This window comes from Vulpes lagopus, chromosome 11 (genome assembly GCF_018345385.1).
Source record: "Vulpes lagopus strain Blue_001 chromosome 11, ASM1834538v1, whole genome shotgun sequence".
NCBI classification, from domain to species: domain Eukaryota; kingdom Metazoa; phylum Chordata; class Mammalia; order Carnivora; family Canidae; genus Vulpes; species Vulpes lagopus.
The window spans coordinates 78,666,315-78,693,122 of NC_054834.1; the positions used below are offsets into that span (position 1 = coordinate 78,666,315).

Genomic DNA, 26,808 nt, shown 5'->3' on the forward strand with positions numbered 1-26,808 from the left:
TGGAAAATATACATTTATTATAAAATAATGTTTGTTTCATGATGAGAGTAGAAAAATAACACTATGAGCCGCTAAAAGAAGTTCTGGAGCTCAGTCTCAGGACTGAAATGAGAGGCCTTTGCATCACCCTGGGAGCAAAGCATCCGGAGGCTCTCTGCCCATGTGACAGGTATGGCATAGCACACACGGGGAGGATGTGGCTCTGGTTCTGCTGGAAGCCCAAGGAGCCTCCCTGTTCCACACAAGATGCTCTGGCCACGAGGATCAAAGAAAACTTGAGGTCAGCAGAGAACTGGTTCTGAGAAGGGCCAGGACAGGACAACCTTGCCCCTCCCTACACTGCAGTGTAGAACAGTCTCTTAGGTTGATGGTCCTGGTTTAGAAGATGATGCCCAGTGGCCTTATGCTGTTTGCTGCCCAAATGTCTGTGTTGAGGAAAAGCTGCAACCTGTCCCAGGACAACTTGACCCACCAGTTCTCATTGATGTGGCTAAAGACCAGAAGAATCTGTGATCTCAGCCCATAAGGGCTGCTGGCTGAAATTTTTGTATTTCATATCCTGTCCATACTGATGGCAGAAAGAAAAAAAAAAGAAAATGTTAAAAGACCAGTGAACAAGAGCAGCTGGCCTGAACTGTTCTGTATTTCAAGCCTCTTGGCCCCAAAGAACAAAGAGAATGTCTTCCCTAAGTAACCGTCTACCCTGAGTAGAAAAAGCAGTCCCATAGGCATCCCCTTTCCCCTTGAAAGTCCTTCAGACCCCTCAAGCTTCAGAAGAACAATGAATCCCTCCCTAGGATGAGCTGGGAACCCAACCCTCAGGTGACAGGAAATGAACCCTCAGCAGCAGTACCTGGAGAAAGCAGTCAGGGTGAGCACCTCAAGCAGCAGCTCTGAACCACAGAAGAAGAGCAAGATGCTGTTCATGATGGCTTCCAGGCGGAGCACGTAGGTCTGCAGCAGCAGGTAATAGGAGGCCATCATGGCAGATGGGAAGGTCAAGGCCACGCTAAAACCAAGTGGCATCTTTCGCTGGCAGAGGTTCCCCTTTGTACCTGTCAGATACAGCCCATGGAGTCACCTCCATGTGGCCTGCTTTCCCTGGGCTCAGAGAAAAGGTTGAGGGAATGGGATGGGATGGACTGGCAAGGCAGAGAAAAATTATCCTGAATGGGGATGGGCAGATTTATAAAGAGGGTCCTAGCGTGCTAAAAATGAAGGGCTTTGGAGGTGCCACAGGACGGAGTCATTCACTCCAAAGGTCCTGCTTCAAGTCTGGCTCCCACTCAAGGGACAACAGCTTCTTTACTCAGGGGAAATTTTTTTTTTTTTTTTTTTTTTTTTAAATTCATGAGAGAGAGAGGCAGAGGGAGAACCAAGCTCCTCGCAGGGAGCCCAGTGTGGGACTTGATCCCAGAACCTGGGATCACACACTGAGCTGAAGGCAGACGCTCAACCGCTGAGCCACCCAGCCATCCCTATATATATATTTTTAATTACAATATATAATCATTGAGCATCTTTCAACTAGGGCAGCCCCGGTGGCTCAGTGGTTTAGTACTGCCTGATCCTGGAGACCCGGGATCAAGTCCCACATCGAGCTCCCTGCATGGAGCCTGCTTCTCCCTCTGCCTGTGTCTCTGCCTCTCTCTGTGTGTCTCTCATGAATAAATAAATTAAATCTTTAAAAAAAAAAAAAAAAAGAATCAACTAACATAAATACAGAAAATAATTTTAGGAAATATAGAAACTAAAAGACCCCATGGCTCCCCACCGGAGATAACCATTATTATAGAATGATGCATACTGTTCCAGGTTTTTTTATGTCTGCATACTTACATATTACTCTTTATTATTACAAAAATAGAATTAAAAAATAAAAATAGAATCACACTGTACATACTATTTTCAACTTGTTTTTTTTCCCATTTAATGTATCTTTTCACATATAACTACCTTATTCTTTTTTTAATGGCCATGAACAATTTCACGGAAGCAAGTCCATATTTTAACTAATCCCCTATTGCCAGATGTTTAAGTTGTTTCCGATTTTTTTTTTTTTTTAAGATTTTATTTATCTGAAAGAGCGTGAACAAGCATGAGGTGGGGAGGGGCAGAGGCAGAGGGAGACGCAGACTCCATGCTAAACAGGGAGCCCAATGAGGCTCAATCTCAGGACCCTGAGATCATGACCTAGCCAAAGGCAAATGCTTTACCGTCTGAGCCACCCAGGCACCCTCTAATTTTTTTTTAAGATTTTTTTTTTTTTTTAAGTAATCTCTACACCAACTTGGGGCTTGGACTTACAACCCAGAGATCAAGAGTTGCACACTCCATGACTGAGCCAGCCAGGCACAGCCCTCTAATGTTTTGTTGTTACAAAATACGTGGCCATAAACTTTCTCCTATAGATACATTTGCATATCTGTGGAAGTGTTTGTTTCTTTACCAACCAGTTTTAGATGCGTAATTGTTATGTCTCAGAAAAAAATACAAATTTTAGGGGTGCCTGGGTGACTTAGTCACTTGAGGGTACGACTCTTGATTTCAGCTCAGGTCATGATCTCAGGGTCATGGGATTGAGCCCTACATCAGGCTCTATGCTCGGTGAGGAGTCTGCTTGAAATTCTTTCCATCTCCCTCTGCCCCTCCACCCCACTCATGCCCTCTCTCTCAAATAAATAAATATTTTTAAAAATAATACAAATTTTGGGATCCCTGGGTGGCGCAGCGGTTTGGCGCCTGCCTTTGGCCCAGGGCGCGATCCTGGAGACCCGGGATCGAATCCCACGTCGGGCTCCCGGTGCATGAAGCCTGCTTCTCCCTCTGCCTGTGTCTCTGCCTCTCTCTCTCTCTCTCTCTCTGTGTGACTATCATAAATAAATAAAAATTAAAAAAAAAATAATACAAATTTTACATGACAAAAATTTAGCAAAAACAATTATTCTAACTTATATTCCCAAAGAGTGTGGAATAGAAAGACCTGGTCCCCATACCCATTACAATACTGGGTATTTGGAAATCTTTCTAATCTGATGGATGAAATTATCTTGTTTCAATTTGCTTTTTATTAATGAGTTTGGACATTTTATCATGATTAATGATTCTCTGTAATTATTCTTATGTGAACTCCCTATTAGTGTCCCTTACCAATTTTTAAAATTAGGTCATCTTTAGTTACTCCTGTGAGCCTTCTATCTTTGTTACATATGTTGCAAATACTGTTTCTTCTCAGCCTGTGTTTTAACATTGTTTCCTGGGATGAGATATTTTCTAACTAATAAGGAATCTACTCTGGATCTGGGAGGATAAAAAATTTGTCCTAAAGAAATCCTGTTCAGAGAGAAGAGGGGACCTTAGTGCTTTCTTGTGTGACATATACTGCCCTGAACGTGGAGTTATAGTCAAATCTATTCTCCTAAGCAAGCTAGTAATAGGAACCAGGCAGGCTCTCATAGCACTTGGGAAGTTAGGAAGAACCTATATAAAATCTCAGGTGGCTCAGTTGGTTAAACATCTGCCTTCACCTCAGGTCATGATCCCGGGCCCTGGGATTGAATCCCAAGTCAGGCTCTTTGCAGGAAGTTGGCTTCTCCCTCTGCCCCTCCCCCTGCTCATTCTCTCTCTCTCTCTCTCTCTCTCTCTCTCTCTCTCTCTCTCTAATAAATAAAATCTTAAAAAAACAAAACAAAAAAAACTCATGCTACTGCCCACTTCTGTCTCTATAGAGCAACAAACTAGTAAAGCCTGACCCAGAAAATGAAGCAGCTTGAAACTTCAGAGAGGGAGTAATGGGACATTCCATCAGATCCAATCTATTATTGTGAAACTAGGTTATGTACCTCTTGTTAAGTTACAGATAGCAGTCTGAGAAGGAATGGAAATATTCTCTGGACAACACTCACCAAAAAACAGTCGAATTACTTCAATTCCAAGGTAAAGGAGAAGCATCACCACATCCAGTACTAGATTGGCTGTTGGATATGGTAGGAGGAGAGCTGCCGACACAAAAGCCAGAGTTTGCAAACATAAGAGCACCCACAAGAACTCCCCCACACTTGGGAATAAAGAGGGCATGAGTCTTATCAGCTTTCCATGAACTAGTTAGTGAGATGTGGACAGGATCTGTTAGCCTGCTGTAGGGTATGTTAACTCAGTGTGTGTTAATGATGAAAACACTTCTCTAACTAGCAGTAAAAAGGAGCAACGAAAAGGACGAAAAATAAGGCTCCTGATGGGAGTTGGCTCTGGCTGGGCTGAAGTGGGGAAGGGATGTTGGGACAAGGTTAGTCAAGCCCCAGGCCTTACCTTTATACAGAAATATGAAGAGTTCCAGGAGAAAATAGGTAGCATAGTACCACCCGTTCAGAAAGAACAGGATTTCCAGCGGGGTGGAGGACAGCCGTTTACCTGAAAAGACGAGCATAAGTGAGAAGGATGTGCGAGACGGCATGTCACTCTCTGCCCTCCGAATGGTTTTGTGCCTAACTTGAAGGAAACGAGGTCGCAGCTGGAGGGAAGGGCCTCTTGGGGGTACTTCTTATCGCTGATAATGAGGGTGTGTGCGTGTCGGGGGCCTCCTTAATCCGCTTCTTTCCCCGGAATCACGCCAAACCCGACTCTTGGCTTCGGGGTGAAAGTCTAAGATCTCATCCCGTCGCTGCGCGCAGAGGCCAGCACTGGCCTGTCAATGACACACAGCAGGTTCGTAACCGAGCCGGCCTAGAACAGGCCCAGCCCGGGGTTTGGGGGTTGCTGAGACCCGCAGCTCGAGACCTCAGGCACTCGATGGGTGAGGCTGCGAAACCCCACTCTACACAAGCGACGAGCGACATCCCTACACCCGGAAACGAAGAGTTCAGGTGAGCTCCAACGGGGGAGAGAGGGGCACCGAAGGCAACAGGACCAGAGACACACACCTCCAGAAGCTCACCTCGCGACGCCATCTTCTGTCCCCATGGAAACTGCGTGCGCGGCCACAGCCGTTCCCAGAGCAGCGAGGCCCGGCCGGAAGCGGGGGATGGAGCGCCCCCCGCTTCTGGCCCCTCTGCCCGCCCGCGGCACTCTATGGTTCGCACGGTCCGGGGCCGCCTCCAGGCCGGCCGCGCCTGCGCGGGGAGGGGACTGGGCGTACGCGGGCCTCGCTGTGATTGGGGACAGTTCCGGCGCGCGAGGCTGTAGCCCGCGTGGCTCGGGCAGGGGCGGTTCTCGATTCCCCCAACCCGAGTGACGGTACATTGGTAGAAGCGGTCAGTTGTGGCGGTCTGGCCGCAGGAGTAGTAAACAGGCCGTAGCCCCACGACAGTGAGAAACGGTCTGCGCGACCGTGCTCAGCAAATGATTGGTCCTCCGTGCTGGCCGACAGCAAAGCGAGCCAGAACTCGAGCTCCCTCTGCGGAGCACGGGGGACGCGAAGACGGAACGTGATCACCACGTGACCCGTGACGGGGCCGGTGCGAGAGGAGGGGACGCGCGCCGAGAGGGCCCTACCCCCGGCTGGGAGCTGAGGTTTCCAAGGAAGCCTGGAAACCGTCTGGAGCAGTAAAAGCGGGGTTCGCTACCCGCAGGGGAGGTGTCAGGAAAAGGGTTTCCAGGGGACCCAGGCCAGGTTGGCTGTCGATCCGCGGAGGGGCCCGGCGGGGCAGGCAGCCGGTCGGTCGTTTGAAGAGAGGTCAAACAAGGACAGCGCTGTGCTCCTCGCCAGCTGGGATGGAGGTGGGGCAACTTTTTTCTTCTAGGCATAAAAGGTGAGGAGCAGAAGCGATTACAGGCACCTGGAGACAGGGATGGAGAAGTCCTACCCCCAGGCGGCCACAGTCTGAGAAGCTGAGAAACCACCTGGTTTCCCTCCCCTCTCCTCTGCGCCTTCCTAGCTCCGCCTGTGCCTCCCATCATTGGCAGAACTTGCAAGCAGATTTTCTTCAGTAGCAGTGAGCAAAACACAGTAAGGTGGGGAAAGGTGGAAAGGGGTCTGGTGGCAAACAGCCCTCCTTACCTCCACTTACGGACCTCCACTACCCGTGGAATAAGAGACATTAGGCAAGTTACGACTTTGAGCCTCAAATGGTCCATCTCTAAAAGGAAGATGGGTCAGCTGCTCTGTCTTGTACTTAAAGTTCTTTAGGGGGAACACAGCTACACCCACTCATTTACATGTTGCATACAGCTTCTGTCATGCTATTGGTTAGGCTCAATAGTCCCCAACAGAAACAACGTGGCTTCTAGCCTTGAAAACTACCATCTGGCCCTGCTCACCCTTTTCATAAAGGATGGCTAGGAGTAAACTTGCCACAACTCAAAGTAGATGGTAAGACCGAATTACTCCTAGCACAGCAAACAGCAGGAATGGCAGGACAGCAGCCTGGTTCTCCTGCATCCAAGTCCTATGAGTGACAATGAGCCCAGATAGTGGTGCACACAATGGATGATGCCACATTTGAGAACCCCAGGGTAAGGGCTCAGCACCTTTTAAAGCAAGCAGCTAATAAGCCAGGGTCCTGGGGGCAGGAGCAATTATAGTGTGGTCTTTTTAAAAATATTTATTTATTTATTCATGAGTGACAGAGAGAGGCAGAGACATAGGCAGAGGGAGAAGCAGGCTCCATCAGGCAGGGAGCCTGATGTGGGACTCGATCCTGGGTCTCCAGGATCACACTCTGGCCTGAAGGCGGCGCTAAACCGCTGAGCCACCCAGGCATCCCTACAGTGTAGTCATATATAAGATAAGAGGTTAATATCCAAAATATATAAAGAACTGGGATCCCTGGGTGGTGCAGTGGTTTGACACCTGTCTTTGGCCCAGGGTGCCATCCTGGAGACCTGGGATCGAATCCCACGTCGGGCTCCCGGTGCATGGAGCCTGCTTCTCCCTCTGCCTATGTCTCTGCCTCTCTCTCTCTCTCTCTCGCTGTGTGACTATCATAAATAAATAAAAATTAAAAAAAACAAAAACAAAATATATAAAGAACTTATGCAGCTCAATAACAAAACAAAACAATCCAATTAATAAATGGGCAGAAGACATGAATAGACATTTTTCCAAAGAAGACATAGAGATAGCCAACAGAAAAATGAAAAGATGCTTAACATCACTCATGAGGTAAATGCACATCAAAATCACAGTGAGAAAAAAAAATCACAGTGAGATATCACCACACATTTGTCAGAATGGCTATTATCAAAAGAATGAGAATAACAAATACTGGCAAGGATGTAGAGGAACAGGAACCCTTGTGCACTGTTGGTGGGAATGTGTCTTAATGCAGTCACTCTGGAAAACATGAAGGTTCCTCAAAAAATTAAAAACAGAAATGCTACATGACCCAGTAACTCCACTACTGGGTATTCATCCCAAGAAAACAAAACTCTAATTTGAAAAGATAGATGCATCGTTGTGTTCACTGCCACATTATTCATAATAATAGCTAAGATATGGGGACAAACTAAGTGTCCATCAATGGACATCTCCCAATGAGTGGAGAAAAGAAGATATGCTGTATATATTCAATGGCGTATTACTTGGCCATAATAAAAATGAGATCTTGCCATTTACAACAACATGGATAGACCTTGATGGTTTTACGCCAAATGGAAATAGGACAGAGAAAGACAATTACCATATGATTCCACTTACATGTGGAATCTAAAACAAAACTCAACTCCTAGAGAATAATTTGATGACTGCCTGAGGGGAGGGTGGAAGGGTGTGTGGAGGACAAAATGGGTAAAGGCATCAAGAGGTACAAACTTTCAGTTATAAAACAAATAAGTCATGGGGATGTAATAATGTACCTCATGATGACCTATAGTCAATAATATTGTATTGCAAATTTGAAAGTTGCTAAGAAATCTTAAAAGTTCTCAAAAGAAAAAGATTTCACCATCAATATGTTAAATAAGGACTTTTTTTTTTTTGCAGATACTCTATCAGTTTAAGGAGTCCCTTCTCTTCCTAGTTTGCTGAAATGTTAATGATACATTTTATTGAATACTTTCTCTGCAGCCCTTGAGATGATCCTATGATTCTCCACTTTATTCTGTGAATGGGATGAATTACATGGATTTTCAAGGGTATAATTAAGCTTGCATTCCTGGGAAGAAACTCATTTGCTTATGATATTATTGCAGAAAAGAGTTGACATAGCAGGCCCGAGACTACTATCCTTAGGAAGTCCTACTTGCAAGATTGGCCTTTGGCTGGTGTCTGGAACTTTGGTTTCAGAAGTGTTTCCACCTATCCAAAGTGGCTCACTGTGCCTAAACTGTTTGTACAAACTATGTGGTTTATGCTGAACACCTGCTTCCTTCTGGGAGTCAAATTTTGGTAAGTACATGCTAAATAGAGGTTGCTTATGTAGCTATCCTCCAATAAAATCCTTGGACACCCAAGTCTCTTACCTGGTAGACAACATTTCATACATGTTATCACAACTTATTGCTAGAGACATTAGGCAAATCTTAATGTAATTCCACTGGGAGAGGATTCTTGGAAGCTTGCTCTTCTAGACTTCACATTTTCTTTTTACTGACTTTAGCTTTGTATCATTTCATTATAATAAATCATAGCCAAAGTATGCTGAGTCCTGTGAGTTCTCCTAGCAAATCAGTGAGTCTGGAGGTGGTCTTGGGGATGTTTAGTAGCTATAGTACACTTTTTATATATCATTGAATTTCATTTGCTAATATTTTGTTCAGGTTTTTACATACATTATGAGAGAGATTGGTTTGTAATTTTACTTTCCTGTAAGGACCTTGTCAAGTTAGGCATTAAGGTTAAGTTGGGCACCTGAAATGAAGTGAGAAATATTTCTTCTTTTTGTTACATGAAGGAAATTGTGTAAAATACTTTATTTCTTTAGAAGAAGGATTCACTGATGAAGCCACCTAAACCTGGATTTTCTTTGTAGGAGATTTTATCATAACCAAATTTCTTTAATGTATACTTGATTTCAGATTCAGATTTTCTATTTTCTGAGTAATGTTTGGAAAAATTTGTGTTTTTAAAACATCTTCCCATTTTTATACATTTTCAAGTGTGTTGATGAGAAGTTTCTCATAACAGCCTCATGTTTTTTAATGCCTACAGGATATATAGTGATAGCCCCTTTTTCTTCCTGACTTTTTTCTTGATTATTTTTTTAAGATTTTGTTTTTTCTTGGGCAGCCCTTGTGGCGCAGCGGTTTAGCGCCGCCTGCAGCTAAAGGCGTGATCCTGGAGACCCTGGATCAAGTCCCATGTCAGGCTCTCTGCATGGAGCCTGCTTCTCCCTCTGTCTCTGCCTCTCATTCTCTCTCTGTGTCTCTATGAATAAATAAATAAAAAATCTTAAAAAAAAAAAAAAAGATTTTGTTTGTTCTTAAAAAAAAAAAAAAAAAAAAGGCAGCCCGGGTGGCTCAGCAGTTTAGCACTGACTTCAGCCCAGGGTGTGATCCTGGAGACCCGGGATCAGTCCCACGTCGGGCTCCCTGCATGGAGCCTGCTTCTCTCTCTGCTTGTGTCTCTGCCTCTCTCTCTGTGTGTCTCTCATGAATAAATAAATAAAATCTTGGGTTCCCTGGGTGGCGCAGTGGTTTGGCGCCTGCCTTTGGCCCAGGGCGTGATCCTGGAGACTCGGGATCGAGTCCCACGTAGGGCTCCCGGTGCATGGAGCCTGCTTCTCCCTCTGCCTGTGTCTCTGCCTCTCTCTCTCTCTCTCTCTCTCTCTCTCTGTGTGACTATCATAAATTAAAAAAATTTTTTAATTAAAAATAAGTAAATAAATAAAATCTTAAAAAATTTTTTTTTTGTTTATCAGAGAGAGAGAAAAGAGCAGAGGGAGAGGGACAAGCAGAATCCCAGCTGAGTATGGAGCCCAGCGCAGGGCTCAATCTCACAACCCCAAGATCAGGATCTGAGCCGAAATCAAGGATTGGACACTTAACCAAGCAAGCCACCCAGACGCCCCTTTATCGATTATTTTTGATAGGTGTTTATCAATTTTAGTAATCTTTCTTAAAGAAACAACTTCTGGTTTTTCTTCACTCTATATTTGTTTTCTCTTATAGATTTCTGCTTGTCCTCATTTCCTTCGTCCTAGTTTCTTCAGGTTTTACTTGGTGTTCTTTTTGAGATGGAAACCTAAAGCTTACCTTTTCAGTCTTCTCTAATATTTGTGTTTTAAGGTTATAAATTCCCCTCTACATGCTAATATGGCTGAATCTTGTAATCCAATGTCCTGCTAAATCAAACTAACGTATAATTGTACTGACTTTTTGTTGATCCTTTAGGATTTTTTATGTTCATGGTGATCATTTTCTTTCTTTTCTTTTTTTTTAAGCTTTTATTTATTTATTCATGAGAAAGAGAGAGGCAGAGACACAGGCAGAGGAAGAAGCAGGTTCCCTGTGGGAAGCCCAATGTGGGACTCAATCCCAGGACCCTGGGACCACGTCTTGAGCCGTTCAACCACTGAGCCACTCAGGCATCTTTCATGGTGATCATTTTCAATTAAGGACAGTTTTACTTCTTTTTTTTTTCAATATGCATACCTTTTGGAGTGTCTACCTGGCTCAGATGGTAGAGCATGTGACTCTTGATCTCTGGGTCATGAGTTCAAGCCCCACATTGGGCCTAGAGCTTACTTTCAAAAAAACATAAGCCTTTTTTCTTTTTCCTTCTCCTACTGTTCTGGGCCAGCTAGTACAATATTGAATAGAAGTAGTGTGAGCGGATTATCTGTGCCTTTTCCCCAATTCTAGAAAACATTCAGTCTTCCACCATTGAGTGTGGTATTTCAGAGATGCCTTCTACCAGGTAAGGAAATTTCTCTTCTTAGTTTACGGAGAATTTTCATCGTGAATGGGTGTGAATTTCATCACAGCTACATCTATTTAATGATCAAATGCCTTTCCTCCTTTATTCTATTGATTCTATTGAATTTCACGTATTGATTTTTAAATGTGAGACCAACTTTACATTCCATGATAAATTCCACTTGGTCATGATATGTTGTTATTCTTTTTACATTGCTGGATTCAATTTGCTAGAATTTGAAAACTGTTTGCATCTATGTTCTTGAGGGATATTAATCTATAGTTTTGTTTCCATGTGAAATATTTGTCAATCTTGATATCAGGGTGTCATAAAATGATCGGAATTGGGAAATGCTTCTCTTTTTCTATTTTCTGAAAGAGTTTATGTAGGATTATTATTTCTTCTCCAAATTTTTGATAGAATTCATCAATTAAGTCATCTGTACCTGAAGTTTTCTTTAATGGGAAGGCTTTTCATTATGAATTCAATTTCTCTTTTTTTCTTGAGCCAGTTTTGGTGATTTGTGTCTTTTGATGAATTTGTTCATTTCATAATACTTATCAAATTTATTGGCATAAAATTGACTATCGATAACCTTCTGATCCTTTTAATATGCTAAGATCTATAGGAACATTCCCTCTTTCATTTTTTAAAAATATTTTATTTATTTATTTATTCATGAAAGACAGAGAGAGAGGCAGAGACATAGACAGAGAGAGAAGCAGGCTCTATGCAGGAATCCTGATGTGGGACTTGATTCTGGACACTGGGATGATGCCCTGAGCCAAAGGCAGACGCTCAACCACTGAGCCACCCAGGTGTCCCAATAAATAAATCTTTAAAAAAAAAATTTGTTTTCTAATAAAAGCTGCATTGTAGGCATTTTAATGTTTTCTTTTCATTATTATTCAAAGTACTTTCTAATTTCCCTTATGAATTCTTCTTTGATCCATGGATTCTTTACAAGTGTATTATTTAACTGCTAAATATTTAGTGTTTTCCCAGTATGGCAACTATCAATATACTGCCCCTCAGCTCCAGATTCACCTTTCAGCACCTATTCTGGGGTAGCAGACTAGACTCTAAGAATTTCTCCCTTGCAGTGAGCATGACGATAAGATGATACTAGAAGGATACTGCAGGAAGAAGGGCTTTCCTGGTTCCAGTATGCATCTGCTCTTGCTGCGCAGTCTGTCAGAGATGTGTATGTGGGGGGACATCCAGTGGTGCTCTGCCCTAGCTGTGTGCCAAGAGTGGAGGGTCCTGCAGCAATCCTCTAGCTCCAGCCCAGGTTTGGCGACAAACTTGCCAAAGCCTCACCACCTGCAAAGCATCCAGCTCCCTCTGTACTCCTGCCCACCAGCTCAGCTTGCTGCATCCCAGAGGGTGTTTCCCAGAGGTTTCCTGATATGGACACCAGAGGCTCCAGATCTTACCCCTGCAGTAGTGCCCCAACTCTTCTGCATACCCACCCACTACCCTTGGCCCACCCATGCTCTGGAGTGTCATTTCCCAGGGCCCTCCCAAAAGAAACACCATGTACATTCACCACGTACTCTACAAAATTGAATCTGATCAAGATACTCATTTCACAGCAAAGGAAGTGTGGCAATGGGCTTATGCCCATAGACTTAACAGAACTTCCCAAACATATTTCATCACCTGGAACCAGGGGGCTTCACTAAAAAGTGGAAGAGCTTCCTGAAGACTCAGTTATAGCACCAGGTGGGAGACAATCCATGAAAGAATGATGGCTGATTTACAGAATAAAGTACATCTTTGAATCAGAGACCACTATATGGTGCTTCATCCCCCTGGCCAGCATACAATTGATCCAGGTACCAAGAGGTGGGAGTAGGAATGACTCATCTTATTACACTGTACCAATCCACAGAGTTTTTGCCTCTTATCCTGAAAAATCTGAGCCTGCTGATTTGGAAATCTTAGTTCTCAAGTGAGGAATGTTCCACAAAGGGATATAACAATGGCACCACTGAATTACAAGATAGGATTGCCACTTGGCCATATGGGGCTCCTTATGCCCCACACATAAACCACTGGGTGAAGAAAAGGGAGGGGGTCCAATCTACTGGCTGGAGTAATTGATGCTGATTCTCAAGGGAAATTTCTACTGCTGCTATACAATGGAGGCTAGGAAGACTTTGTCTGGAACCCAGAGGATTCTCTGGGGCACCTCTGAGTGCATCCATGCTACCCAAAAAGCAGGGCAATTAAGGACCAAGATCTTTTAGAATGAGACTTTGGGTCCCTCTACCAGGTAAAGAGCCCAGAGCAGCAGAAGCTCAGCTGAAGACAAGGGAAATATGGAATAGGTAGTTGAAGAAGAAAGCCATGGATCCCAACTATGACCTTGGACTAGCTACAAAAATGACCAACTAGAAAAATGAAGACTACAATAGCTTTGCATGTTTTTCTTTTATTTTTGTGTTTATTTGTACACACTGTTTTCTCCTTTTTACTTCCCTTTTAATGTACAAATTGTAGGAGGTCAACTTTATAATTTAATCTTTAGATAATAGAATATTTAGTGGAACTATGACAAATTGTGGAGTAATTACTACAGTCAGTACGGGATACAGTGACTATTGGGACAGTGTCTTCTCATTTGTGAGAAAGGTGAGAACATCACTTTTAAGGATAGATATATCTTATTGGTAGGAATGTAACTGATAGGGAGGTTCAAATATGTATCGAAGGGCATATGGAATCTGAGTAGTCAAAAAGATGGATTTTGTTACCTATTTTTTGCCTCGGCTCCAGGTCCACCCTTTAGTACCTATTCTTTGATAATGGACTGGACTCAGCATTCCTTCCTTACAGTGAGCATGATGTTAGCTTTGTCAGTAGAGGGCAGTGGAGGGACACTCAGGGAAGGAAAGGATTTGTGTCTTCTTGGCTCCAGTGAGCTCTGGTTTGTTTTTCCATGCTCCAGTGCCATGGTCTCTCAGCAGTGGAGGTGCACAGGGCCATCAGGGGCCATCAGGTGGTGCTCTGTTCCAGCTACACACCAGGAGCAGGCACTCCCTCAGCAACCTGGCAGACCTGGTCCAGCCCCAATAACTACTTTGCTGTGACCCTCCTGAAAAGGATACTGCATGCTCCAGGCCTTGCACCTGGAGCAACCCCCTAACTCTCTGCATCTGTACCCTCAGCCTTTTTTACCTTTGCCCTGGACCATCATTTTTCCCAGACCCCTCTAGGCATTGACACCACATACCCACAGCAGTGCCCCAACTTGCTCTCTACATCTGTTCACCAACTTTGGCTCTTCTCCCTGGAGGGTTAATTCCCATGGCCCTCCATGCCCTGTGTGGAGGTCTTGCACTCCAGGCCTCATCACAGGACACTCCTCTATTTTGGTCACCTTCCCAACAGCCTTGGCTCACCTGTGGCCTGAAGGTTGTTTCCTGCAATCTTTCCAATGTGGATACTGTATGCTCTGGGCCTGGTGCCTGCAGATGATATCCTTACATTCCCTGCACCTACTCACCAGCCTCAGCTTACCTGTGTTTAGAGGGTTGTGTCTTGCCTGACAACTGTGAAGCAGCTCCGGCCTAGCTAAACCAGTGAACCTGTCTATCATCCAGTGGGCTGCAGTGAGGTCTGAACCCCCGCCTTGGGGTTGGGGGACCTTGCCAAGTTTGTCCTTTCTTGAGTACTCTCCCTCAGTCCTCAGGCCCCTTTTAGAATTCTCTTTACATCTTTGTAGTTATTCTTTTGCCATAATTTAATAGTTCTTTATAGTAATACCCTTTTTATGTTTAAATGATTGTATAGCTTGTCTCCTGATTGGACCTAGATTGAACCACCTAGCTATCTTATTGTTACTGATTTCTAGCTCAGCCCCATTATTGTCAAAGAGCATACTCTTTTAAATTGAGAATTGCTTTATGGCCCAGTATATTTACCATATACTGATCAATATTTTGTATACTAGGAAAAAAACTGCATTCTAAATTCATATATATTATAAAGAAATTAACAGGAAAAAAGACAAAAAGAAAGTCTTTAACTGGCTACTATTTCTGAGGTGCTCTATTCCTTTCTGAGAATCTGAATTCCCATCTGTCGTTTCCTTCAAGCCAAATAACTCCTTTAGCATTTCTTATAGTGCAGAATTGTTGACAGCTAATTCTCTTTTATCTGAAAATATCTATTTCAACTTCATTCTTGGAAGTATATTTTTGGTGAATGCTGAATTCTGACTTGACCTTTTTTTTCATTTTAGAATCTTAGAGATGTTGTTACATTCTCTCCTGGCTTCCAAATTCTAGTGAGAAGCAAACCATCAATTGTTATTCCTCTATATGAGGTATGTTGTCTGCTCTTGATGTTTTCAAGATTTGCTTTTCATCTTTAGCTTTCAATGATTTGACCAGGATATCCTAGTGATGGCCTTTCTGTGTTTCTCTAGGTTTGTGAAGTGTCTTAAATCTATAAATCTCTCTTTCATCAAATTAGGGAGATTTTTGACTATTGTTTTCCTAAATGCTTTTTCTGCTCTGTTCCTCATTCCAACAGGATCTCAGCCATTATTAGAAGTCCCTGGGTATAGGGCACCTGGGTGGCTCAGTGTTTGAGCATCTGCCTTTGGCTCAGGTCATGATTCCAAGGTCCTGGGATCGGGTCCCTTATCAGGCTCCCTGCAGGGAGAGAGGCAGAGACACAGGCAGAGGGAGAAGCAGGCTCCATGTAGGGAGCCTGACGTGGGACTTGATCCTGGGTCTCTAGGATCACACCCCGGGCTAAGGCGGCGCTAAACTGCTGAGCCACTGGGGCTGCCCTGTTAGTTTTAAAGATTTTATTTAAGGGCACCTGGGTGGCACAGTTGGTTAAGTGTCAGCCTTTGGCTCAGGTCATGATCTCAGGATCCTGGAATCAGCCCTGTGTCAGGCTCCCTGCTCAGTGCTTCTCCTTCTCCCTCTGCCTGCTGCTCTATTTGGGCTCTCTCAAATAAATAAAATCTTTAAAAGGAAAAAAAAGGATTTTATTTATTTGAGAGAGAAAGAAAGAGAGCACAACCCTCAATCATAAACTCCTTGTCTGCTTTCTTCAGTATTTGGGTCACCCTTCTCTATTCTTTTACTCTGGTTTTAAATAATATGGGCCTGGGATCCCTGGGTGGCTCAGAGGTTTGGCGCCTGCCTTTGGCCCAGGGAGTGATCCTGGAGACCCAGGATCAGTCCCATGTCAGGCTCCCTGCTTGGAGTCTCCTTCTCCCTCTGCCTGTGTCTCTGCCTCTCTCTCTCTGTCTCTCGTGAATGAATAAATAAAATCTTTAAAAAAATAAAATAAAAAAATAAAAATAATATGGGCCTATCTCCTGACTGCCAGTAATTTTTAGATCCAGAAATTATGTATAAAAATATAGTGTCAACTCACTTGGGAACTAAATGGTTTGAGGCTACGGCAATTATGATAAGTGTCAGCTTACCTGTTTCATCTTGTTCCTAGTAAGGAGTCCTGAGCTTTTTATCTGTTCACAGTTCCCTCCAACTGGCGGGTCCTGAATTCTAATTATCAGTACCATATATCTACCAAAAATTCTATTCTGCTTTTCAGAGCTTTGAGGCTTAGCTTTTGATAGCCTCTGGCCCTAAGACTTGGTAAATATCTTGAGATGATTGTTTTGTGTTTTAAGCTCCTCCAGCCCTCAGTTGTTTCTCCAGTGTTATCAGATAACCTGGCTCAGCAGACTTTTTCCTGGCTATAACCCTCTCTCTGGGCAATGCATGGATTTTTAGCTTCTTGCTCAAACCCAGAATCAGCAAATACCCCCAGAGAAAAATCTGCTGCAAATTGTCAGCTCACTTCTCTATGACTCTCTCTACTTTAGAATTTCAAGTCCCCCAGTCCTCTTTCCTTCAGTAATTCTGAGGCCCTTTAAAAAGATAATTTTTATATTTTATGGTTTTTTTTTAGTTACTGAGGCACTACTTAGCCAGAAGCAACCTTATCCTACTAATAAAGTCTCCAAGCATTTGTAAAATACTTTTCTTTCCTCTGAACTCTGAAAGCTGACTGTCCCCAAGGAGTTACTTTAACATTCCATCTTAAAAACACATTTCTATCGCTAAATAGGAGAGGAGCAAACTGTTTTATGGCATATTCCCCATAATCACAGCTGCATATAAAATATATATACATATTGTCAAATATTTGAAATGACTGGGATGGGATTATGGCAAACTGTATGTTTGTTTGCTTTTGGTAGAAATATTTCTGAAATGTTACATTGTTTATAAGAAGTATACAAGTAAATGTAGATCATCAGGGAGGGGATGGAGAAGGAACTCAATGGCTGAAATACAGCAGTGGGAGCAGTGGGAAGATTAACCGCATAAATCTTTTAAGATTTTATTTATTTATTTGACAGAGAAAGAGAGCGCAAGCAGGGAGAGCAGTGGGCAGAGAGGGAGAGGGAGAGGGAGAAGCAGGCGCCTTGCTGAGCAGGGAGCCTAACATGGGGCTCCATTCAAGACCCTGGGATCATGACCTGAGCCAAAGGCAGGTGCTTAACTTTTATTTTATTTTTATTTATTTATTTTTAAAGATTTTATTTATTCATTCATGAGAGACACACACAGAGAGAAAGAGAGGCAGAGACACAGGCAGAGGGAGAAGCAGGCTCCATGCAGGGAGCCCGACATGGGACTCGATCCCAGGTCTCCAGGATTGGGCCCTAGGCTAAAGGCGGTGCTAAACTGCTGAGCCACCTGGGCTGCCCTTGTTAGGTTTTTTTAGATCACTTGTTCCAATTACAGGATATGGGGTCTTACATGGTTTATTTAAACATTGTACCTTTTCTTTTCTAAGAACTGTTTAGATCTTGACAGTGCAGCTGATTACCTATAGTCTTTCTTTCCCTAGAACTTTATTCTAGCCTTTTAAACCAGGCATACTATGGCCTGGGGCAAATCTAGCCTGTTTTTCCCTTGAGCTAAGAATAGCTTTACATTTTTACACGGTTAAAAAAAGTCTACAAAAAATATTTTGTGACACATGAATATGATACGAAATTCAAATCTGTGTCCTCAGTATTACTGGAACACAGCTGCATCCATTCACTGACAAATCATCTATGGCTCCTTTCATACTACAATGACAATGCCCAAGCGGAGTACAGGCACATGTCAAAGATAATATAGGTTTGATTCCAGACCACCACAATAAAGAAATACTGCCATAACGTGAGTCAAATGAATTTTTTGGTTTCCCAGGGCACATAAAGCTTATGTTTACACTGTACCACACTCTACAAAGTGTTCACTACCTTTATATCTAAAATACCCTACATATTTATCTTAATTAAAAAATAATTGCTGGGGTACCTGGGTGGCTCAGTAGGTTGGGCATCTGACTCTGGTTTGGGTTCAGGTCATGATATCAGGGTTGTGGGGGCCATTCCTGCACTGCTTTGGGCTCCATGCTCATCAGGGAGTCCGCCTGAGAGTCTCTCTCCACCTCCCCACAAATAAATAAATCCTTTAAAAAAATGAAAAAAAAATTGTTAAAAATCATCTGAGCCTTCAGTGAGCCATAATCCTTTTGCTGGAGGAGGGTCTTGCCTCAGCAGTCCTGCCGCTGCTTCACCATGCACTTGTGTGTTATGGAGATGGCTGCTTTCCTTAAACCTCATGAACCAACCTCTGCTAATTTCAGACTTTTCTTGGGCAGCTTTCTCACCACTCAGCCTTCATAGAATTGAAGAGTTTTGGTATTGCTATGGGTTAGGCTTTGGTTTATAAGGAGTGTTGAGGCTGGTCTGATCTTTTATCCAAACCACTCAAACTTTTTCTGTATCAGCAACAAGACTGCTTTGCTTTATTTGTGGGAACACCAGAGCAGCACTTCTAATTTCCTTCAAGAACTTTCCTTCACGTTCACAACTTGGCTGTTTGGCACAAGAGGTCTAGCTTTCAGCCCATCTTGACTTTTGACAGGTCGTCTTCACTAAGCTTAGTCATTCTAGCTTTTAAGTGAGAGACGTGCAACTCTTCTTTTACTTGAATATAGGGTTATTCACTTGCCTAAGTTCAACACTGTTGTGTCTCAGGGAATAGGGAAGCCAGAGAGGAGCAAGAGAGATGGGGGAGAGCCAGTCGGTGGAGCAGTCACAACATGCTGAACATCTATGGCCTAACTTTTCTCCCTAACGTGTGTGTGGTTCATTGTGCCTCCATTAATTACAATAGCAACATCAAAGATCACTGATCACAGAGGACATAACAAATATAACCACAAAGAAAAAGTTTGCAATGTTGCAAGAATTACTAAAATGTGACAGACACAAAGCAAACAAATACTGCTAGAAAAAATGGTGCCAATAGACTTGCTCAACACGGGGTTGCCACAAACCTTCTATTTCTAAGAAACACAGTATCTGTGAAGTGCACTAAAGCAAGGTATGCTTATGGTTGCAACAAAGACCACATAGCCCTCAAAATCTATCTAGTGCTTCATGGAAAAAGTTTGCCGAGCCCTGCTAAAATACTTCTGAATGATGTTTCACAGAGGAACTTTCTGATGTGGTTAGGCTGCAATTCATGGCCCTCCCTGTATCTGTGCCTTTTACCAGGACATTTTGTAGTGCTTTCCTACCTGGGCTCTGGGCACAGTCATATGACTTACTTTGACCAATGGGAGTCTAAGAGACACAACACAGAGGCTTGAAGTAAGTATTGCACAATGGGGGTTATTCTTCTGCTCCTTTGCCACTGTCATGTGAATGAACCCAGGCTAGTCCCTGGAGGATGACTCATGAGAACCAGAACACCCCAGTCATTCTAGCTGAGGCCAGCCTAGGTTTGCCAAAAGCCCCAAATCCCAAGATCATCACAGCTGCCTGGCTGACACAGAAATGAGCAAGCCTAGCAGAAATCATCTAAACCAGTCCAATCAGCTGAACCCCAAGGCTCAAGAGCCACATAACTATTGTCACATGCCACTGAAGTTCAGTGGTGGTCTGTTACATATTATTCTGGCAATAGAAAACTGATACCACGAACACATAAATTTTAAAAGTTTCTTTTGCCAAAACAGGTTAGGGATTTTTATTCTTCTGAGTGCAGTTTAGGGCTCTGATGGTGGGGAGAGTCTGAATAAAGCACAAAAGTCCAGGGGTATCTGAGTGGCTTAGTCAGTTAAGTAAGTGTCTGAATTTTGGTTTTGGCTCAGGTCATGATCTAAGGGTCTTGAGACTGAGCCCCATGTTAGGCTCTATGCTCAGTGTGGAGTTTGCTTGTCTCTCTCTCCCTCTGTTCCTCCTCCCCTGCTTGTGTGTGCATGTACACACACTCGAGCACTCTCTTGCTCTCTTTTGCTCTCATTTGTAAAAATAAATAAATAAATCTTTAAAAAAAAAAAAGGCAAAGAAATCTGGAATTCCAAGGGTTGGGGCGGGGCATCAGAATGCATTCTGAATTTCTACAAAAATAGCTTGTACTCATAATGGCATTCAGTAATACCTGTGTTTGTTCTGTGACTGAAGCTGCCCACTGGGTCAAGCAAATGCTAAGGCCAGGACTTGATATACCTCTTATCTGCGACACTAGACAGACAGACTCCACCATTTATGGAAAAAGAATTCAATTTATTTCCTATTTATAAAGTGTTAAAAAAGTGCCTTGGGTATAGAATCTAAATGTCTACAGTGTGATGAGTTAGGAGCTCAAAAATATCACTCTTTGCATCCATTAATTATGTTTGCTGCAAAGAAACCAGATGCCAGGAGCCCCTCCTGTACCAGGCTAAGTGATAGCTTCCTAAGGATCAAGCCTCATAGCCTTCTATGAGGAAGAGAAGTAGAGAGCAGGAAAGGAAAAGGGGCAGAACTGAGGTAGGAGGCCAGGGAGGGTTATGTACTAAAGCCTGTATTGGGAAACACTTTAATTTGCAAGAGGGAAGATCTTCCTTCTTGACTACTAAACACAAGTGGTCTGAGCCTGTCCTACGAAAGTCACATTGCTTCCTGTGCATAGGGTAAACCCCACCCCACAGAGCCATAAATGTGGCCTCTGTCAGGAAGGAAAGGCACCCATCAGTGTGACAAGAAGCAGTCACCTTTGGACTTGTGTGAACTCCTTGCGCAGCCATAAAGAGTCCTGGTAGAAGCGAGGATCGCCCAGTCTCACAGCGGTTCGTTTGTAGAAGTAACAGTATAGCACTGCTGCTGTGAACAATAAATAGGAAAGAAACTTCAGGGATGCTCCTGAATATTCATTACAGGCTAAGGACACAACCTAATAGGGCAAAGGAGCTCTGCCTCATGATTTCCCAGTGACTACTAGCAAGGACAGTGGGCCATCATCTTTCCTGTTCTTGCCATGGCTGTTCCACTCATCCCATTCTGGCAATGATGGACTGGGAAAGCTAGGACCAAAGCCCTTAGCTGCCTGAGCCACAGGTAAAACCAAAGTGAGGCCTGAGGTTGCTCTGGTCCTTACCTAGTCTCTGGAATACAAATAGTGTTTGAAGTCCATCTGTCCAGACAAAGCGGTTGGAGTTTTTCCAGCGTAAGTTCTGAAGGAGACATGAGTAGAAAGGGAAAGTTTAGTGACCAGATGAGCTGCAAAATGCTGCTTGGTTTTAAATCAGGCTAATATCGGGACACCTGGGTGGCTCAGCAGTTGAGCATCTGCCTTTGGCTCAGGGCATGATCCCGGGTCCGGGATTGAGTCCCATATCGGGCTCCCTGCAGGGAGCCTGCTTCTCCCTCTGCCTAGGTCTCTCTGCCTCTGTGTTTCTCATGAATAAATAAATAAGAATCTTAAAAAAAAAAAAATCAGGCTAATCTCACCCTCCTTCCTTCCCATAACTCCCAGGAGTATTTCTCAAAGGAGCTTCAAACTCCCTTTTCTGTGCAAAGGAAATATCCTTTTAACTCTGAAGGAGGAAGTTTGAACTTAGCTACTTATTCCCTTTTATTCCATGGCCTTTTCCAAGGAGAAGTGCTACACATTATCTCAGGACTGCAGTGTTGGTCACTGTCTGGCCTTGAAGATCTCAGGCTCAGTTCCTGTCAGATTAAGGCTTAGTGTACTCAGGATTTAATCAGATTAACAGCTTTATAGTACAGAGTACAAAGCCAGGACCTATTTTGGTCCCAGGACCCAGAGCAGAGGCAATCCTTTTCAGGAAGCACCTAGAGAGACTCTGGCACTGCTGTTTCTTTCCTGTGAGCCCTACTTCTCTCTGTGGAATAACAAGGGCAACTTAAGAAGGTTTAGTCTAAAAAGGTGGCTTTATTTTTTTTTAAAGATTTTATTTATTTATTCATGAGAGACAGAGAGAGAGAGAGAGAGAGAGAGAGAGAGAGAGAGAGAGAGAGAGGCAGAAACAGAGGCAGAGGAAAAGCAGGCTCCATGCAGGGAGCCTGACATGGGACTGGATCCTGGGTCTCCAGGATCACACCCTGGGCTGAAGGTGGCGCTAAACCGTTGAGCCATCCGGGCTGCCCCAGAAGGTGGCTTTAGTAGAGAAGTGACTAGGGAAGCCTCCTGGGCTTTTCTCGTGTTCGATCAAGATGAGTACTTGGGAAACATAGGCGATGTTTCCAAAGAGATGGAACAGTTCATGAAGCAGGAGAAATCTGGAACCATGAAAACTGGGATCTACTGTGAGGCCATGTTGGCACCTTGGAGAGGAGTCCTTCTGGTATAAGTGATGAGAACAGAGTAGAGGGCATGAGGTACTAAAGGGCAAGTGGCACTCTTGGCACAGCCATTTCCCATGGGACACTGATATCTAACAATATCTTGTCCCAACGCCTACCTGCCCAAACAGCTAATGATGAAACAGAGTCCCCTTCCTGTTTTACCTCTGGCAGGACTGTTTGGGGCAAAGGTGAACGGAATATTCCAGAAGCGTCCCCTAACTCTTGGATAAGGCAGTCCTTTAACATGAAAGGTTGGGCAGAAGTGCTTTATGCAACTCACATATGCCCAAGTCCAGGTGGCACCACATTCATTCACCACAAACACACCTGTTTCCTGTCAAGGATTCTGTGAGATATAAAAGAATGATGCTGAATTCCTAGGGAAAAGATACTCCTTGCTCCTTAAGCTCTGCTCTTACCATGACCCAGACATGAAGGGAGATGCTGAGGGCAAAGTACACAGCTGTGAGGATGATGGTCCCTTTGAACTTGTGGAATAGGAGGTTGACCAAGCCAGCCTGGAAGACGAAGGTGTTGAAGAACATGAGGAAAATGATGATGATGTTGAAGAGGATTGCGATATCCTGGATGCTGTGGACATCAAACAAAGCACAGCCAAATGGAGGTCTGTGTGATGATCCAAGAGCTGGCTCTGAGTCCTAAGGGACACCATGAAGTCTGGTCTCCCCTGTGCTCTGGTCTCCCCTGTGCTCTAGCCCTCTGAAACCCGCCCCCCCACCCACAGGTATTATGGGCCTTTGGGGCCCAAATGACATGAGGTTTGAACTACCTGCAGGCCCCATCAGTGAGGTGCAGCCCATAGACAAGGCTTCCCTGCTCTGACGCTCTTAACCTTCTAGACACTTGGGAGAAGCTGCTTTCTTCCCTATGTCTAAAAAAAGCCAATACCACCTGTCACACAATTCCATCTAGTGAGATGGCAATGCCTTTCCCTTAATCTTGGCATGTCTGGTGTCTTAGTGCCATTCAAGTCTCAGTTCTGATGTCCCGTCTTCAGAAAGCCTCCTTTAACTCTACTGCCTTAGGTAGCCCTCCCCTCTCCACCCCATCCGCTTTCCATCCACTGTATGACATTTGTTACTATTCAAAATTATCTTTAAAAAAAAAAAAAAATGTAGGGCAGCCCGGGTGGCTCAGTGGTTTGGCACCACCTTTGCCCCAGAGCCTGATCCTGGAGACCCAGGATCGAGTCCCATGTCGGGCTCCGTGCATGAAGCCTGTTTCTCCTGTGTCTCTGCCTCTCTCTCTCTCTCTCTGTGTGTCTCTCATGAATAAATAAATAAAAAATTTTAAAAATAAAATAAAAATAAAAAAATGTATTCGTTGTCTCTTTCCACTTGAGTGGAAACTCCATGAGAGCAGGAAATTGTCAGCTTTACTGCTGCACCTGGAATACTGTCTGGTAGGCCAATGAACACTTGTTGAATGAAGGAAGAGTCAAACACCAGTTTTCTTTCTTTCTTTCTTTTCTTTCTTTCTTTCTTTCTTTCTTTCTTTCTTTCTTTCTTTTTTTCTTTTCTTTTCTTTTCTTTTCTTTTCTTTTCTTTTCTTTTCTTTTCTTTTCTTTCTTCCTTCCTTCCTTCCTTCCTTCCTTCATTCCTTCCTTCCTTCTTAAGGATTTTATTTATTTATTCATGACAGATACCCACAGAGAGAGAGAGAGAGAATGAGGCAGAGACACAGGCAGAGGGAGAAGCAGGCTCCATGCAGGGAGCCGGATATGGGACTCGATCCCGGGTCTCCAGGATCATGCATGCCCTGGGCTGAAGGCAGGCGCTAAACTGCTGAGCCACCGGGGCTGTCCAAACACCAGTTTTCTATTGAAACTAGCCTCATGGAGTCTGTAAGCCACTGGGGAAGAAAAATGCCAACAGCTTCTATCCCATATATATAACTGATAGAACTGCCCTTTTAACCTGTGGTTCTGTAATCCTCTTTCATGACAATGTAAGACAATATTTCTACTCACAGATAGAGAAAATGACCCTCTGACTGCTCCCTGGATCCCAGACCCTTGTTAGAGGTATATAAATACAGGACCCTTGACATGTCTATGGAGTACCCAAGATACGCAAAATTTTATTTTCCCTGAGGTTTCTCTATTAATAACTTTAAAATGCTAAATCACAATTGTCAGCTGTCCAGTCCCACCCACTGAACTCACATGAAGAGCACCAGCTGGATGACAGGAGCCATCCGGAGTAGCTCCGAGAAGGAATTGACAAAGAGGTCATAGGACAGCAGCAGGAACTGCAGTGAGAGCACCAGGCTATAGTTACTGGTCTGGAGCATCTTCCTTCTGCTTTATTGGGCCCCCAGGGGCACATTCCACAATTTCCCAAAAGAAAGCTCCTGGCTTTCTCCCCAGCACTGAGGGAGAAGCACTAGTTCCTCAAATCAGAGCTGTTTACCTTGAAGACAAGGGCCTGTTGGGGGGGGGGGGGGGAGAAATTCATTAATACAGTAAATATTTATTGAGGCTCTAATCCATGCCAGGTGTAGGTGCTTGGAATACGTCAATGACCAAAACCACTACCATGTCCAAAAAACCCAACTAGTCACTCCTTCTGGGGAGCGTTATCCTCAAACTTTCTCCATGCCTGGAAACTTCTAAATGCAGAGCTCTTTCTTTTTTCTTTAAGTTTTGCTTATTCTTTTTACGTAATCTCTACATCCAATGTGGGGCTCAAACTCATGACCCAGAGACCAAGAGTCACATGCTCCTCCAACTGAGCCAGCTGGGCGCCCCAATGCACAAATCTTTCTAACCACTTTTGAGTTCAAAGGAATCTAGGAGTACTACAAAGAGTGTCTGTCTGATTGTGCAATTAATACTAATTCTAATACTAACTGCAGCAGCAAGCCTTTATATATCACTTACAATATGCCAGGGACTATTTTAAGTAATCGCTACAGCCAAAGTGGGGCTCAAACTCTTGACTGAGCTCCGTTATCAAATCACATGCTCCACCGACTGAGCCAGCCAGGCACCCCTGCCTGGGGCTATTCTAAGCACTGAAATTCTGTAAATCTCACAATAACTGTGTGAAGTAGAAGATTCACTATTATCACTCTACCCCTTACGCAGTTAGGACAACTGAGGCTCAGAGAGGTAAAATAATTTGTCCCAGCTCTGTGAGCTGGGATTGGGATTCAGGCAGCCTGGGTCCAGAGTCTGTGCTCCTAAGTACTCCCCAAAGCTGCCTCTCACATAACAGATGGGCTGATAGGTAACTAGGTGGGAAAGATGTCGGAGCCAGAGAAGTAGGAAGGGGTGCAGGAGGTGAGCAAGAAATAGTGCTCTCCCGCAAGACTCTGTTTAAGGTGGCAACAACAGAGTGGCACCATATGAAGGGAGCCTGGCCTTTACTTTCGCATATTCCAAGGCCCTGAAATTGTTCTGGGGGTGTCCTGTGACCCTTCCACCTCGGTCAAATCTCTAAGCAAATTTCAAAATGCTCTGAAGTGTCAGAGCACAAGATCAAGCTAACATCTGTAAAACGTTTTGCAATTATTATTCATGGGGTCACTTATCCTACACCCGTCTTGAGCACCAGCCATTAGTGTGACCATAATCCCCGGTATCACACGGAGGCTCCGACAGGTTCCGGAACCGCATCCAGCTCCCCTGGCGGAGAAGCCCCACCGTAATGGCTGCAGGACCACACGGTCTCTAAGCCCAGCCCCCTCATTCGTCAGACGACAGGACAGCCACCGCCTACCACCAGCACTATGATAGAAGTGGCGACCAGGCCAGCTGCCTCCAACCCTCGCAGCTACCCGGCAAAGGGGAGAGAGGGTGATTCCCTCCGTCCTGCAGGCAAGAACACTTCCACAGGGCCAGACTTCAAGTCGCCCCGGGTCGCCGGTGCGCGGGGCAGGCCTCACAGCGAGGGGGGACACCGAGCCCGCGCGCCAGGCCACGGCGCCACCGCCCCCGGCTGGCTGCCGTCGGGACGCCCAGCGCCTCCGCTGCAGCGCAGCGGCGATTCGCGAGGGGGCCAAGCCGGCTCGGTCTGTCCACAGCTCCCCTCCCCGCGTCCCCTTGGTCCCCAGGGCAGTCTTCCTCTCAGGCCTTCCCCATCCACTTCATAACGGGGCTACCTGGCAGAAAACCCGCCCTGCACACGAACAGCGGAAGCCCCGACTCGGGTCACCTCACCCTCTCCTCCAGCACGCTCACCTCCGAGACCCAACGCCGGTTGTCATGGGGACGCCGGCCTGGCTTCCGGAAACCGCCTTTAGACCCCGGAAGTAGGTGGCGGCCGCGGGCTCGGTCGGCGCCGCGCACCCGCCTCCCCGGCGTTCCGGCCGCTCT

At 44.6% G+C, this 26,808-nt stretch overlaps 2 protein-coding genes across 4 annotated transcripts; both read right to left on the reverse strand.

The window, feature by feature from the left end:
• On the reverse strand, window positions 1-26,752 carry TMEM216 (transmembrane protein 216). 3 transcript variants are annotated; one of them, XM_041774133.1, is made up of 5 exons: window positions 26,674-26,752; window positions 4,309-4,410; window positions 3,906-3,998; window positions 854-1,055; window positions 1-568 (listed from the first exon to the last, which is right to left on the reverse strand). In XM_041774133.1, the coding sequence occupies exons 3-5, from the start codon at window positions 3,949-3,951 to the stop codon at window positions 553-555; spliced, it is 264 nt and encodes an 87-aa protein (XP_041630067.1). In that variant the 5' UTR covers window positions 3,952-3,998; window positions 4,309-4,410; window positions 26,674-26,752; the 3' UTR covers window positions 1-552. The 3 variants fall into 3 exon arrangements, with proteins under 3 accessions (XP_041630067.1, XP_041630065.1, XP_041630066.1); XM_041774131.1 differs by lacking the exon at window positions 26,674-26,752 and adding an exon at window positions 4,934-5,078; XM_041774132.1 differs by lacking the exon at window positions 26,674-26,752 and adding an exon at window positions 4,920-5,058.
• TMEM138 (transmembrane protein 138) lies at window positions 20,385-26,803 on the reverse strand. Its single transcript, XM_041774130.1, has 5 exons — window positions 26,674-26,803; window positions 24,655-24,916; window positions 22,889-23,060; window positions 21,259-21,334; window positions 20,385-20,984 (listed from the first exon to the last, which is right to left on the reverse strand). The coding sequence occupies exons 2-5, from the start codon at window positions 24,780-24,782 to the stop codon at window positions 20,872-20,874; spliced, it is 489 nt and encodes a 162-aa protein (XP_041630064.1). The 5' UTR covers window positions 24,783-24,916; window positions 26,674-26,803; the 3' UTR covers window positions 20,385-20,871.
• Window positions 26,804-26,808: the final 5 nt, after the last annotated feature.

Bases quoted from the DNA above. Each gene is read 5' to 3' on its own strand.
- TMEM216 (XM_041774131.1), bottom strand. The intron at 3,999-4,308 runs GTAAGGCCTGGG...TTGTGTCGGCAG, and splicing joins CTTCATATTTCTGTATAAAG to CTCTCCTCCTACCATATCCA. The intron at 1,056-3,905 runs GTGAGTGTTGTC...TGTATCTGACAG, and splicing joins AGTAATTCGACTGTTTTTTG to GTACAAAGGGGAACCTCTGC.
- TMEM138 (XM_041774130.1), bottom strand. From the start codon at position 24,782: ATGCTCCAGACCAGTAACTATAGCCTGGTGCTCTCACTGCAGTTCCTG. The intron at 21,335-22,888 runs GTAAGAGCAGAG...TGTCTCCTTCAG, and splicing joins CCCTTCATGTCTGGGTCATG to AACTTACGCTGGAAAAACTC. The intron at 20,985-21,258 runs GTAAGGACCAGA...TATTGTTCACAG, and splicing joins ATTTGTATTCCAGAGACTAG to CAGCAGTGCTATACTGTTAC.